This window comes from Vespa velutina, chromosome 13 (genome assembly GCF_912470025.1).
Source record: "Vespa velutina chromosome 13, iVesVel2.1, whole genome shotgun sequence".
Taxonomy (NCBI): domain Eukaryota; kingdom Metazoa; phylum Arthropoda; class Insecta; order Hymenoptera; family Vespidae; genus Vespa; species Vespa velutina.
Genome location: NC_062200.1, coordinates 1599490 through 1614796, shown reverse-complemented (window position 1 = coordinate 1614796; position 15307 = coordinate 1599490). Strand labels below are relative to the sequence as shown.

General features: G+C 32.3%; 2 protein-coding genes and 1 long non-coding RNA gene across 5 annotated transcripts; 2 read left to right on the top strand and 1 right to left on the bottom strand.

The window, feature by feature from the left end:
• The first annotated feature begins 1430 nt into the window (after positions 1–1430).
• Positions 1431–3774, top strand: LOC124953585. Its single transcript, XM_047505148.1, has 3 exons — positions 1431–2696; positions 2839–3092; positions 3206–3774. Exons 1-3 carry the CDS (start codon positions 2428–2430, stop codon positions 3649–3651), a joined length of 969 nt encoding a protein of 322 aa, XP_047361104.1. The 5' UTR covers positions 1431–2427; the 3' UTR covers positions 3652–3774.
• Positions 3775–4259: 485 nt separating this feature from the next.
• Positions 4260–14541, bottom strand: LOC124953929. 3 transcript variants are annotated; one of them, XM_047506005.1, is made up of 19 exons: positions 14223–14541; positions 12197–12388; positions 11627–11712; positions 11225–11486; positions 10881–11010; positions 10612–10763; positions 10210–10485; positions 9659–9970; positions 9450–9545; positions 8549–9365; positions 7773–8335; positions 7056–7234; positions 6788–6927; positions 6173–6319; positions 6004–6093; positions 5549–5936; positions 5225–5397; positions 5003–5149; positions 4260–4889 (listed from the first exon to the last, which is right to left on the bottom strand). In XM_047506005.1, the coding sequence occupies exons 2-19, from the start codon at positions 12264–12266 to the stop codon at positions 4679–4681; spliced, it is 4239 nt and encodes a 1412-aa protein (XP_047361961.1). In that variant the 5' UTR covers positions 12267–12388; positions 14223–14541; the 3' UTR covers positions 4260–4678. The 3 variants fall into 3 exon arrangements, with proteins under 3 accessions (XP_047361961.1, XP_047361962.1, XP_047361963.1); XM_047506006.1 differs by having other exon boundaries at positions 6779–6927; positions 9659–9958; positions 14223–14540; XM_047506007.1 differs by having other exon boundaries at positions 9659–9958; positions 14223–14540.
• LOC124953930 lies at positions 4858–8312 on the top strand. Its single transcript, XR_007102375.1, has 3 exons — positions 4858–6844; positions 7076–7154; positions 7926–8312. It is a non-coding gene; the product is annotated as an uncharacterized LOC124953930 (long non-coding RNA).
• Positions 14542–15307: the final 766 nt, after the last annotated feature.

Genomic DNA, 15307 nt, shown 5'->3' with positions numbered 1-15307 from the left:
CAGTGTTCTTTGTCATATAGAATTTTTAATAAGGATTACTTTCAATCAAAACATTTTCTTTTTTTGCTTTGCTTTTGATTTCAATTCAAGTGTACCCTTTTAGTTTTCTAATTTTTCTAATTGACATTGCTTTAAAATGAAAATAAGCTTCAATATATTCATATGAAGGAATTTATTAATATAACAGTGTAAATGATTTTGTATGAATACTCATAACGATTTTGTACTTACATATGAGCCATTGATTTATGAAATTGATCTAATTCATTTGAGATATTCCAATGCATACTTCATTATGTGCTATTTTTTATAATTATAAAATTACATCAAAGAAATATTTTTCAATAATAAATACTCTTTCTATTGTCATTTTATAGATAAATTATTTTTAAATAATTCCAAGTTAAGTATGAAAATATCTCAGAACGATAAGTAAATATGATTTAGATCATATTCTATATTGGTCATTGGCTCATATATTGTATAGTTAACTATATAATCTCTGTTCTCTTAACGCTTTCATAGTACTTCTGTTTTTTTTCTATAGTAATAATCGTTAATGGTATATTAATTAGAAGCTGTAGTACGCGTTGGAAAGTTTTATCACAAAGCCTATTTTATTAATTATATCAGATTTAACAAATCTGACAGATTGATAATTATTCTATAAAGAAATATGTGTACAGTACAAATGCGATTAATTTTTCATTTTATATTATGCTTTATTTCTAGCAATGTAAGTCACCATTTTTCCTATAGACGTGAAGTTAAGATATTTGTATTGTCACAATGTGCAATTTATGTATCTAAATGTCTAATTATAGATCTTCTTTTTTTTTTTCTTTTTCTTTTTCTTTTTTATGCCTGCACTTGTTTCAACGCAAACTTCTATTGTCTAAATTCAGAAATATCAATTATGATGGAACACTGCAATTATCATGACATAACGTTAACAAATGCTCAAACGACTAAATATATATATATATATATATATATATATATATATATAATGATTTCTAAAATAAATAAATAAATAAAATGATGATCTGTGTAAATAAGAAATACAATTAGATAAAAATCTTTGCAAAGGCCTATGATTTTGTGGTAATAAGGTCTGCTTCTTCTTAAATGTGATGTATTTATTATATTATAAGTTTAATAAGATAATGATTATTATATATATATATATATATTATATGTATACATATATATATAATAGAAATTTATTACATATAAACACATATATAAGACAACATATATTGAAGTTATATACATATATGTGTATATAATAAAAAAAAGAAAAAATCTTTTGTATATACATATGTATGTATTCGCCTGTTTGTATATGTGTATATATATATATATATGTGTGTGTGTGTATATGTGTATATATATATATATATATATATATATATATAAAGGTTATACTTTATGAATTTTAAGTTCTTAGAATATATTAAGTATTATCATTAAAAGTCGAATGCAAATCGAATTATTGTACAATACTAAAATAAAAGCACCTATACTTAATATATTTTCAGACTTATTTCTCTCAGATACCATTAATTTTTCAATTGAACAAATTTATATTTATCAATTGAAAAATGACATATGTATAAACGATCGTATTGTTATTATCGATATATTATGCATAATATTAAAAAAGTATCGTAGTGTTGTAAAAAAAAAAGAAAAAAAAAAGGAAGAAAGATTAAAAGAGAAGAAAATAGGAATTAGAATTAGAGAATGAAACAAATGTTAAAAATGAAATCGTTGAATTAACCTATATTTAGAATTGAAAAGAGTATTGATAATAGGAAAATTAAAATTAATTAATCGGACTATCGATTATAAATGTATGATTAATATTAAAAAGAAAAATATTACAAGTTAATTGAACGTTTCAATTAGTAAATCTAATAACTGATTAAACGGTACGAATAGTAGTTTCAGAAGTAAAAACAGAACTATGTCAACACTTCGAGATACAGTAATATAGACTAATTGTTTACAGAACGAGATGAGGTAAGTCAACGACGAGCCCCATTATTCATATTGTTTACAGTCCTCATCACGTTTCTATTTGCCAAATAAGACAATCTCCAAGTTTAAATTATACAGTAGGTTTCTCAAAAGTTAATCAACTTAATAATTTCTTTTTTATAATTGTGTATTATTATTAAAATCCACAATTATAAATTACATTTTTATATTTCGCGCGGTTTCGATATATTTCTAACAGAGCGCGCTGCGATATCGATACGAATTTTTGTTTTGTTTTGATCACGATCACGTCTTTCTCTTATATCGTATTATTTGTTTTCATTAATTATTTTATAATTTACAATATTCACCCTATAAAAGTGTTAAACAATGAAATATATATATATATATTGATATCGATTCGATAATTTTTCTTATGACAAAATGGCTTCCGTATCGTTGAAAGGTACAAGAAAGACGTATAGCTTCGAGGAACGAGAAATTTTAATAACATTGATAAACAAATACGAAGATATTGAGGATAGAAAATCCGATCCAATATCAATGTGTAAAAGAAAATCAGCTTGGACACAATTAGCTGAAGAATATAATTCTATGGTCGGTCCACAAAGTGCACGTTCGGCTGTACAGCTAAGACGTTGTTGGGAAAATATGAAAGCTTGTAAAAGAAATCGCGAGGAGAAAAAAACGCGGTAATTAATGTCCAATAGATTTGTCAAATTTATTAATTATAAGGAAAAGGAAGAGGAAGAGCAAGAGAAAGAATTTTCTTTTTTTTTTTTTTTGTTCTCTGGAATCATCTAACCTAAAATTTCTCAATTAATGTCTATTTAGAAACAATTCAAAAAGTTTTTGTCAATTGTCAAAGGATTTTACACAATCATCGATTTCTTCTTGGGAAAATGGAAATGTTTATGAGAAACAGAGACCGGAAGTACCACCGACTAGCGGAAATGGTTGTTTACCGCCTAACGTAGTCTTTGAACCAAAAGATTCCGAACCTTTTACATTGCAAAGTGTATGCTCATCGAAGCTTGCAAACATAAATTTAAAAAAGGAACCTGACAATACTTCCAACGAGTCCAATGGTATATATATATATATATATATATATATATATATATATATATAAAATCATTTACTTTTATTCATCGGTTCCCGCCTTTATTTGAAATTTCATATTTAATTGTATTTGTATCAGGTAATACATCGAAACATATTTCTGGATTACAAGATACAATTGGTGGTAAACAAACAGGTTGTATAATTACATCACAGGGAACAATGTTGACTGATTGTAGAGGAACGAACGATCTATCGATCATCGATCATAGATCAACGGACGAGGAAGAATCAATGGAATCTAGTCAATTGGCTTATAAATCAAATACGACTCAAAGCTTCGTTGTTTCTTCTCCTTCACGGATAAACGATTCTCATAATCATCGTAAGACGAAAAGATCTTTACAAAAGGAAGATGAATTGCAACTTCTTGCACTCTCAGAGGCTCAGATTAAGGTCGACGTAGCAGCGATGTTGAAGGAGGAGGCTAGAATCAAACTGGAGGAGGCTCATTATCGTAAAGAAGAAGCTAGGCTTAGGATGCTTTTCTTTACTTACAAGCTTGAGAGGATAAAGGAAGATTGAAAAGATATCATTTCAACGTCGTTCTTTCTTTTTTTTTTTTTTTTCTTTTCTCCTCTTTCCTTTCTCCCTCTCTCTCTCTCTCTCTCTCTCTCTCTCTTTCTTTTTTCTTTTCTTTTTTATATAATAGCCATCGGTTGATTATTATAACGTAATATATAATATCAATTTATTTAAAATATTTGTTTATAAATGCTATTGCGGTATAATCGTAATAAATATAATGCTTATGTTTCTTTCATGAGAAAAAGAAGAAAAAAAGAAAAAAAGAAAAAAAAGAAAAACAGAAAAAAAAGACTAATGATTCCTTTTTATCTTTGCGGAGTTTTGTAACAATCGTAAGAGTATTTATAGGTATTGAAGTAGTGACGTACGATGCAATATTATTATTATGATTAGAAATGAAAAGAGAACATTTGAAAATTTGAAATGGGATTAAAACGATACATTAGATATTTATCATATATATATATACACAATTTATCGATTTCTATAGATTAAATTTTTATAGGAAAATTTGTATGTGTAAAAAAAGAAGAAACAGATTTCTTTTTGATTAACGAGGAAGTTAATTAATCAAATAGTAATCAAATTTTTTCATGAATTTTTTGTTTCGTTTTCTTTCTTTTTTTTTTTTTTTTTTTTTTTTTTTAGCGATTCTGTATAATGAACGTTTGGCAGTGATTATTCGGTATTAAAACAGTTTTTTGATCTTGACTAGTGGGGAAACTTTTAGTAAGCTGTTTCGTTAAAAAATATATTTGGTCTATTTTTTCCTTTTCTTTTTTCTTTTTTTTTTTTTTTTTTTTTTTTTTTTTTTCCTTTTTATATGTACCCAGTCATACTTAGCTCGAGTTTGATCATCGTTTAAATGCATCGTTTGTTCTTACGTTATTAAAAAAAAAAAAAAAAAAAAAAAGAAAAAAAAATTCATGAAAACGTATAGACGGACAAAATGCTTTCTTTCGTTTTTTTTGTTCTTTTTTTTTTTTTTTTTAGAAAGTGTTATCGATAGATTCCCCCTTTTTCTTTACATAAGATGAAAATTATCGTTCAGCGCTTGTTTCGACATATTCTGCGAACAACGAGTCACCTCGAAAAGCGAAGGATCCGTATAAATTGGTTCGCTAGGATCAAATCCTGATCTTCTAGCGGTCGATAAACCAACGGCACCCTCTAATGCTGTCGAAGACGAATTCATACGTTGTCCAATGATATTGCTCATCGATCTTGATATAGATCTACAAATAACGGGAATCATATAATTAATTAAAAATTAATAATCTCAAGAATGATGATTTCCTTTTCCTTTTTTTTTTCTTTCTATAATTAAAAAAGAAAAAAATGCCCATACGTGGATTGAAATGGTTTTTGTAGTCCACTTCTCATAAATGAAAAGTTATTCACTCGGCTACTATAGGTTGCATCATCAGAATGATTACTACGATTACTGGCCTTATCAACTTTTCGATTTTTCATGATCACAGAATATGCATGTTTCCTATCGTAATTATCATTATCATCATCGTCATAAAAATAGTTAAATCGAATATTATAGAAATTTATTACAGCTTACCTGTAAACTAACATTGAAAGTAATACTACTGAAGCCAATAACACTACCAGAACGCCAACTGCTGTAACTAGGCCATAATATTCGTTTGGAGCTATACAAACTGTCTCAAGAATTGCACTTTGTTTTTCCACTTTAGTCTCCTCTTCTTCGATATCCATTCTCGAATCTAATACCTAGAAAAAGAAATAAAAGAAAAAAGAAGGAAAAAGTATAAAAGAAGCATAACTCTATACATAATAAATATACATCAGAATTTTTTAAGCAATGTTCCATCGCGTCACAATTATACAATCCCTCATCTCAATATATTAATATATTGTCTACCTCAATCATCTCTCTGACATGTTCTTCCTCGGTCTCCTCGTTATCCTCTTCATCATTCGATCGAGTAGTACCCATAACATATGTCGAATTTGACGTAATCGTGACATTAATATCCTTCTCGATAATCGTACTGGTCTCGGTTGGATCCTCTTCCATTAGTATCGTATCATTGGTTATATCTCTGCGTCGTCTTCCAAAAGATGGCTCGCTTCTTCCGCTACCGCCTGAACAATATGCTGGTTGACAACCATCCCTGCAGGTTCTTACGGTTGCTTCGAATACCAAGAAATTCGATTCTGGTATTTTAAAGGCATTGAAGCGTGCTTCTAAACTGTCACCGTCACGAAGACGATCCAATCCAGGAAAAACGTAATTGTCCACCGGACAACTGAAATATAACAGACAATAGATATTAGATCGTAATTTATATATATATATATATATATCTTACTCACCCATATCTATCTATAAGTTGTACACTTCTTCCCGAGTAAGGATCCCTGGCTATGACATTGGTAGCAAATATGTCCGTTACATAATTGTATCTATAAGTTAAATTGAACAAATTATATCAATTTTCAACGATAATGATAATTCGTTAATAAATAATTCATTCTTTCTCACCCTTCTTGCGCTTCCAATCTAAAAGTAAGAGGATCACCAACGGCTATGGTAGTCGTAGGTCTACCTTGATATAAAATTAACAGACGCACGCGAGAACTCAAAGTATTCTCTGCTGGGAGATATTCGATTGGTATTGGAGAACCTGATCTGTTGAAACGAACGTATAAAAGCTTTCCATTAGTTAAATTAAACTTAATATTTGAATATACGAAAGGATTATTATGTTTATATGTATTCTGAACGTTAATTATCGAGGTATCATTAAATGGCCTTTGAAAAGATTATTACATTATACTTGGGATCTTTTCTCTTTTTTTTTCCTCCTTTTGTTCTGTTTTTTCTTTTTCTTTTTTTCTCTCTCTCTCTCTCTCTCTCTCTCTCTTTTTTTTCTTCTTAAGAAAAAAGAAGAAAAAGAAACTATTATATCGAAGGTATGTTACTCAGATAATGGATCTGTAAAATTCCTGGAACGTGTTTATAATCGCGATGATAACCTTCTTATATAATACTAATCTAAGACAATGTGCATTGCATTAATCCATAACACGAATTAGATAATCCATTTGCTATTTCCTGTGCAATAGACGATCTTCCGATCGATATGACCTGGCATACCCGGCACCGATGTAGCCGGACGTGACGACAGCTTCACCAGGGCCTCGAAATAGACAGGTAAGATTGAAACGTTTATCTCGTCCGGTTTGTACGTAATCCGAGAACTGGACCACTACGATATTCGTCATTGTGTCCCCGTACTATATGTGTATATATATATATATATATATACGTAAAAAAAAAAAATTAATTAAAAATTATTTTCAATAAATCGTGGATTAAATTTAGTACAAAGGAAAAAAAAAAAAGACATTGTGATTATTCTTACGCGTTGTGTCCCACATTCAGGATAACCTTGAGGTCCACTGATTCGTAGTACGTTAACTGTACCACCGTTACCACGGAAGAAACATCGATCGTAATAGCCGTAAGTGTAAATCCTACCGATGAATCCTTCCGGTGTCCTTAGAGTAAATTCCATTCCGTCCTCGCTACAAACTTGACTCACTGAAAGAAATAATCAATTGTAAAAGGAAAAAAAAAAAAAAAAAGAAAAGAAAAGAAAAGACATCATCTCGTACTTACAACGAACTTGTATAAGACATTATAAAAAAAAAAAAAAAAAAAAAAAAAAAGAAAAGAAAAAAAATTCATTATCAGATAGAATTTTTTTCAAACATTTCATACAATGAATGAATTATTTCAGGATTGTTTGTCAGGTTCGATTTAAAGTTATTCATTTTTTTTCAGCCAAAATATTTTCACGTCGTCGATAGTGCTCTCGACTTACATTAGGAAATTAAAAAAAAAAAAAGAAAAAAAACAGATATCAAATGGGAGATCCATAACGGTGTACTTCTTTGTCTGTTGATGATTCTCATAAATTTTTTATTTATTTATTTATTTATTTATTCATTTTTTATCGAGTCAAATAGACTGGTCATTATTATTATTATTATTATTATTATTATTATTATTATTATTATTATTACTATTATTATTATTATTATCATTATCGTTGTTGTTGTTTATTAATGAATTTTACCATCGAGACATTCTCCATCAGCACCTTGTCTTCCATTATTTCTTTCATAAAAATCATAATCAGATCCGGTGTCATAATAAATTGGATTTCCCATGTCCATGTCTCTGGAATCACGATCGCTGAGTTCACAATTGTCTCTTTCGGCTCCGTAAGGTGCAGCGTAAGGACGATAATTGAAGGATCTGCATACGAAATCCCTAGCATCCGCACATTCTCTCTCACATTGTGCTAAGGATGAAGCTGTTGTATATCTTCTAACGAAGGGTTTTCGTACTCTTGTGTGCGGTCCAACTTGTCGGAAATTATCCTGTTCGTCGCATCTTGAGATTAAAGGTGGCCGACCTATTATAGGGCCTCCACTTGTACCAAATGGTCTGGTATTGTAAACTCCACCTTCTCCTATGTAACCACCACCGATTATACCACCAGAATCGCTACCATATCCATTGTATCCACCTGGACGTGTTGATCCATAATGTGGACGTTCGACTGGATGATTTTGAGGACCTCGTACGTCATCAATAAATCCATGCGCATAAACACCATGTCCGTTTCCTGGGTACCTATGGAAAGATGTTCATATAAAAAAAAAAAAAAAATATGTATATATATTGTAATTTTATAATAATATAAATAAAATAAAATTTTAATTTATATATATATATATATATATATATATATTACTATATAATTAAATTTATACTTTTATTTATATAATTTATATATATATATATACATCGCGTGTGAGTAAAATACCTTATGATTTATTAACTGACCTACTAGGGTAATCCTTATCAGGATATCTATCACCTACAGGATATCTGTCTCCGGTAGGTCTACCCACGTTAGAAGGATATCTATCTAATGAATCTTCAGGAACAGGATAACGATCTATTGCCGTTGGATAACGTTCACCATCCGTTGGATAACGTCCTGGAGAAATTGGATATCTGCCTGTTGGTGCAGTAGGATATCTTCCACCACTAATTGGATATCTTTCTGGTATAATAGGCTCTGGAACAGGATATCTATCGCTTCCTATTGGTCGACGATCTCCTCTCATTGGGTAACGATCTGGATATCTATCGTTAATTGGATAACGATCACTAGTAGGATAACGATCTCCTGTTGGATAACGATCTCCTGTTGGATAACGATCTCCTGTTGGATAACGATCGTTAATAGGATATCGATCACTAGTAGGATAACGATCTCCTGTTGGATAACGATCATTAATAGGATATCGATCGTTAGTAGGATAACGATCTATTGGATAGCGATCGTTTACTGGATAACGATCACCAGATCCTGGATATTGATCGTTTATTCCTGGTGTACCTATTGGATATTTCGTGTCTGGATATCTATCAGTTTGTGTTGGATAACGATCTGGATAACGATCAGGATAACGATCTGGATATCGATCTGGATAACGTTCTGGATATCTTTCTGGATAACGATCGGGATAATTGTCTGGATAACGATCTGGATAACGATCTGGATAACGATCTGGATGACGATCTGGATAACGATCGGGATAACGATCTGGTTTTACGGTGCCCGAATAACCTTTGTCGTAATCGTCTGGATATCCTAAAAGTAATAATATAACTATCGAAATATATAATTATTTTTATTAGAAATAAAATCATTATATGGGGATAATATCTTTCTGACCTGGTCTACCCAAAGAAGGTCGACCAAAATTTGTATCTTGTCCTAAAGGATCTGGCCTATATCCGGGAGTATCTCGATCACCATCCAAGTATTGATCTGTTTATATATAAAGCAAACAAACCAAAAATATATAAATACATATACTTTTTGCTTTTATAAAAAAAATAAATGTTTACATCGGTATCATTCTAATGAATTATTAAACGTACGCATAAGATTCTCGTAATAATCATAATCCGCATCATAAATGATCCTATGTCCGTCACGTTGATTGAATCGGCTCAATCTACAAGTATGATAATGTTCGGAATATACCGCACTTCGACATTGAAAACTCGTTTGTCTTAGACATTCATCGAGGCACTCGCTTAAACTACGTCCAGTTATTTCCGAATGAAATTCTCCGCTTAACCGAGAATTTCGATAACGTTGAAAGGCTGTGTCCGGTCGTCTTCCATCAGAGAATAGATGTGAGGTTGAACTGCTATCCGGATATTCGGAACCACGTGCTATGGACGGATCTACGTTTCGTAAGTAGGCATTGGTATGATAAGTGATAAGAATATCTTATGATACTTTCATCCAATGAAATCTGAACCTTAATTAATTTTACTTCATATTTCTTTTTTTTCTTTTCTCTCTCTTCTTCTTTTTTTTTTTTTTTCTTTTTTTTTTTTAACTTTTAATCAAATAAATTAACACTTTACAATAATCTTAATTGAAACTTTATATGATCTAATAAATCTATCTAATTACTTACGATTGTCCAAGCAAACCAAGTCATAAAAATGATGACTGGGACTACTACTGATTCCGATGTCATCTTTTTGCGAAACTGAATCCTCCTCAGAGATAACGCATTGACGCGTTTGTTCGTCAAATTCAACGCTACGGCAGAAATATTTGTCGGCACGAAGACAAAGTGCCTGACACTCGTCAAGGGTAAGATTTGTATAAATGTCGACTTCAAATGGGCCACGAAGTCGTTTGTTCTCTTCTTTGACGAACACTGCTAGACCGTCGCAACGACGTTCGGCTAAATTGATTTAATGAAAGAGAGAGAGAAAAAAAAGAAAATGAGAAAAAAATTGTTAGAGAGAATATAAATGATTTTTATTTCTTTATGTTTTTTTTTTTTTTTTTTTTTTTTAAATATTCATACCGTTCAAACAAGTGTTCTCCAAGTAATCAGAATTAGGATCGTCCTCTAATAATTCAGGATGAGTTCTTCTAGTGAAACGACTCAGAGAACAACTTCTTAATGCAGTGTCATATGTCGCTGATCGACATACGAAACTGAACTCGTTCAAGCATCTGACGAGACAAGTAGTTAGTAAAGAAAAGAAAAGAAAAGAAAAGAAAAGAAAAGAAAAGAAAAAAAGATAAAACGTTTTACGTCGAATAGAAAAGTGAAATTATTATTAACGATACCTATCTTCGCATTCAGTTCTATTGGCAGCACTGACTTCCTTTAAATCGGTCAAAGGAAGCTTCAGCTTCTTTCTTGGATGCCTTTCGAAGACGTATCGACGATTTGGACATTCTCTTTCTATTCTGTTCGCTAATATCATATTAAAAGAATTTCTTATCAATTAATTTCATTTCGATTACGATTGAGAGATGAAATTTTTTCATCTACGATGAAGTTCCTTTTTTCCTATTTTTTTTTTTTTTTTTTTTTTTTTTTTTTTTTTTTTTTTATTTCATTCGTTTTTTTTCTTGCCCCTATCCATCCCCCCCCCCCCCCCTCCCCCACATCATCTCTAAATACTCACACGTGAGACAAACTTCCGTAAAATGAACACTGTTTGGAACCAACATCAGATTTCCAATGCCTTCGGGCTGTGCTTGTTCTCTTGTCAGGTAACAGGTACTCTCTTCATATTCAGCAGCTCCACTGAAGGACGCTATTCTGCTACCAGGTTGAAAGTCGAAACTAGTACATGCTCGTACCAAGTTATTGGTAGCTGTTCTATCTCTCAGGCATAGCTCTTGACATTTTTCCAGCACTCTAAAGGGTGGTGCAGAGTCCCTGACCTGTTGCGAACGAGGAAACGAGTAGGTACAATTTTGACGTTCATGTGTAATCTATTGTCATTAATAATGAGAATAGAATTGTTTATTAAAAGAAAAAAAAGATGGAAAAAAAAAATAATAATAAAAGAATAATATCATACCACATCGTCGTCGAATCCCTGAAGTTGTTGATCAGGTAATCTTTCGTAAACAACTCTGCCAATACCTCCGTTACATGTTGTTTGGGCTGAAAACAATTACGATGAGTCATTTGGGAACGATTATCGCGTCAACCTTTTCTTTATTTTTTTTTTTTTTTCGTTTCCTTTTCTTTTTCTTTTTCGTAAAGAAGAAAGAAAGACAAAAAAAGAAAAAAAAGATTCAAGTTATATTCCCTCGCGGGATAAATTCAGTGGATCACAGAATAATTCCGATTTTATCTATGCCATATTTTCGTGCCATAAGTGGTACGGACGAGCGTACAATAGGCGAAACAATTTCGCAAGCATACGTGACATCATTTGATCCATATCCACGAGCTCTGTGCGTCCTGCCGTCGATACGGAACGCTCGCTATTCGTCCAGCAATGCAATTGAATTCGTCGATTTCAAATTCCAAAAGAAAAACGAACGTACGCATATCCGCGAGGACGCGTCATATTCGAGAATTCATGGTATATTCTTTTTTCATTTGTTTCCCCTCTCATAAATTCCTTTTTTTCACAACTCACCGTTTATTAAATTTGATATAAACAACGGGATGACGACGATGATGATTCTTAATGGATTGCTCGTGATCATCTTGGTTTTATTTCTCTTTTTTTCCCCTCCTTCGTTTCTTTTTTTTTTTTTTCTTTTTTTTTTTTTTTTCTTAAGGGTGAATAATTCAAACGTCAAGTTGCCATTCCATTGGCAATGGTTCCCTATGAAAAAATACACGAAAGAGAAAAGAGGATAAATTAGAAAAATATTGAAACATAATATTTCATTTATATTGTCAATTATTATTATATTGATATTATATTTTGTGTGACTAATGTAAACCATGGAGGATAATGGATGGCTAATAATGTAATGGCTGAAAGTTGGAAGCACGCTTCGATGCCTTTACGGGCGTATTCTGATCCCTTTTTACATTGTTATTGCGTAGGAATATACGTTGATGTATCGAACATTATAGAAATATAGTATGTAATCCCATAAGAGACGTACGAGTGTTTATGAGGTGTTCAGGGTGAGTGCACTTTAGGAATTTTACAAAAAATAAATACTTCGATTGTATTTGTACGATATTCTCCAAGTATTATTTACGATTACACTCGATTGAGAAATAATCGATTAGACAAAGTTTTTCTTTTTTCAATTCAACACAAATTTTTAAGATAAAGTTTTTTTTCTTATAAAATCGATTGAAAAAATATTCCGTGTTAGATCTTTTTTCTTCTTCTCTTTAATTTCTTTTTTTTTTTTTTCCAATCGAAACCAATAATCAAACGTAGAAATTTATCTTTAAAATTTAAATACGTGTATTAATAAATTTAGAAAAAAATAATTATCGTCCTACGTGAGAATATCTATCCATCCAATTTAATCCACCAGCGGCGGAGGCGTTGGATGATGATGGTGCTCGTTAACTACGTTATGGTTTATCGCCTTTGTGATCACGTAGGTGTCCCACGTAAAATTACAACGAAACACTCTCCCCCCCTCTCTCTTTCTCTCTCTCTCTCTCTCTCTCTTTTTCGAAAGAGTAAATTACAATAATCCTTTGCATTCAATATCGTTGATATTATTCGACGTATGAAAAGAAGAGGTGGAACGTTAACTATTAGATATTTTTGAATAAATTATATGTTTCGTGTGTTAGTATATTTTCAATAGATGCAATTCATGTATTTTTATTTTTTTTTTTTTTCCATTTCTTACGAATCACGTAAATTTTTTGAAAAAGGTAAAATCTGTCTATAAAAGCTTAACGTGCGTGAGCATATTGCAGAGTTACGAGACATATATATATATATATATATATATATATATATATATATATATATATATATATTTGAAAAAAAGGAAGAAACTTTACAGTGAAAAAAAGAGAGAGGAAGAGAGAGAAAGAGAGACAGAGAGAGAGAGAAAGAGAGAGTGAGATAACAATTTTTGCGAGAGCTTTTGTTACCAAATGATACAACGAAGCTTAGCTCATAAAAGGAGTTCTATTGTTGCAGTGCTTTGAACTCTGTCATACTACGCGAGTAGTATTGTTACGCGTATACCCGTACCGAATCAGGAACGAATTCGATTACTATAGTGTATGTGCGCGCGTGCATGCATACGTGTTCGTGTATGCTTTTTCCGTGTATATATGTGTCGTTGATGTTAATGGGACATTCGCACGCAACGATAAATTATAATGGTCCGTCGTGCGATATTAATTTGCATGTTGAATTAATTTGATTATTATTACATAAGTTAAAAGCATTAGAAGTATAAAAGGATCAATTGATATTTCGAATCTTGATCGAGTCAATGAAAGCATTTTTAAAAATCTTTGATCTTTTATTTTCTGAATATTTCAACGAAATCCTCCTTCCAATTAGAGGATTAGGAGGATATAAAGTTTATCAAAAATTAAGAAAGAGAAAAAGAGAGAAAGAGAGAAGAGGAATACTTAAACAAAAAAAAAAGAAAAAAAAAGAAAAAGAAAAAAGAAAAATAAATAAATAAAAGAGAAGAAGAGTTGAACAAGCTTCCTCTTACCTTTCCTAACTTATTCCTACGAAAAGGGTTCTTCTCTTTTAATAAAAAATTTGTCGATCAACGATGAAAAAAACTGAATGCCATTTGAAGCACTCCGTAAAAGCGACTTGGAGACGTTGGGGTTCGGCTAAGGGAGTCCAGGGAAGGAGGTGAATGAATGGATAATAAGGCTCTCGTTCTCCGATATCGTCGTCTTCGTCGTCGAGTTTGTGAAGGAAGATGTTAAAACGTAATGATCGGGTTTCGATCTCTTCTAACGTCCAGCTCGACTAGCACCTGTAATCAAACTGACGGTCAAAAACAGTGCGAACGGTGGAAATAATGGAAGCCGTACGTTGGTACGTAGGGGGATAGGAGGGAATGGAGGGAAAGGAGGGAGAGGAAATATACATCGTCCCGATGAATGGTCACGGAGACGAGCCGTAGGGGGCAGAGCAATGATGTCGAGAGACAGATCAGAGAGTACGAACGAACGAACGAACGAACGAACAGACAGTCATCGCTGTTCTCTAAGTGTAGATAACGTTTGAAAAGAGGCGCGGTGTTGATCCCCCACAGTTCCGAGTTCTCTGGCCTTGTGCCCAACGGAAGTAAGTATCACCCATTGTGTCCGGTTTCCGTGGGGCCATCCGGGAAAACGTACTGACTCTTCTAGGGGACATGACGTACTACACTATGTCGTGTCCTGTTGTCGATGATGTCGATCGACTGACTACTCTCATTCTCTTTCTATCTTTCTCTCTCTCTCTCTCTCTCTCTCTCTCTCTCTCTTTTTCTCTTTTATGACTCGTTAGGCGGAATCATGGATTAGAGATTTTCAGCCGAGGTCAACCTACCTCGACGATCGAGGACCACCACCACCATCACCATCGCCATTACCATCACCATCGTCACCAGAGCTCATCGTGGTCAAACATGATTTACGTGTTGCGCTCCATCGCTTTCAACCCCTTTGATCTTTCCTGAACTGTGTCCAGAGAATAGAAGGCGGACGACCCACGGTGGGACTGGTCCCCTTGTGGTCTTCGAATAATTATGTTTGCGGCGAGGTCATTCGATGCCTTTATTTTGTATAATTTATGAAC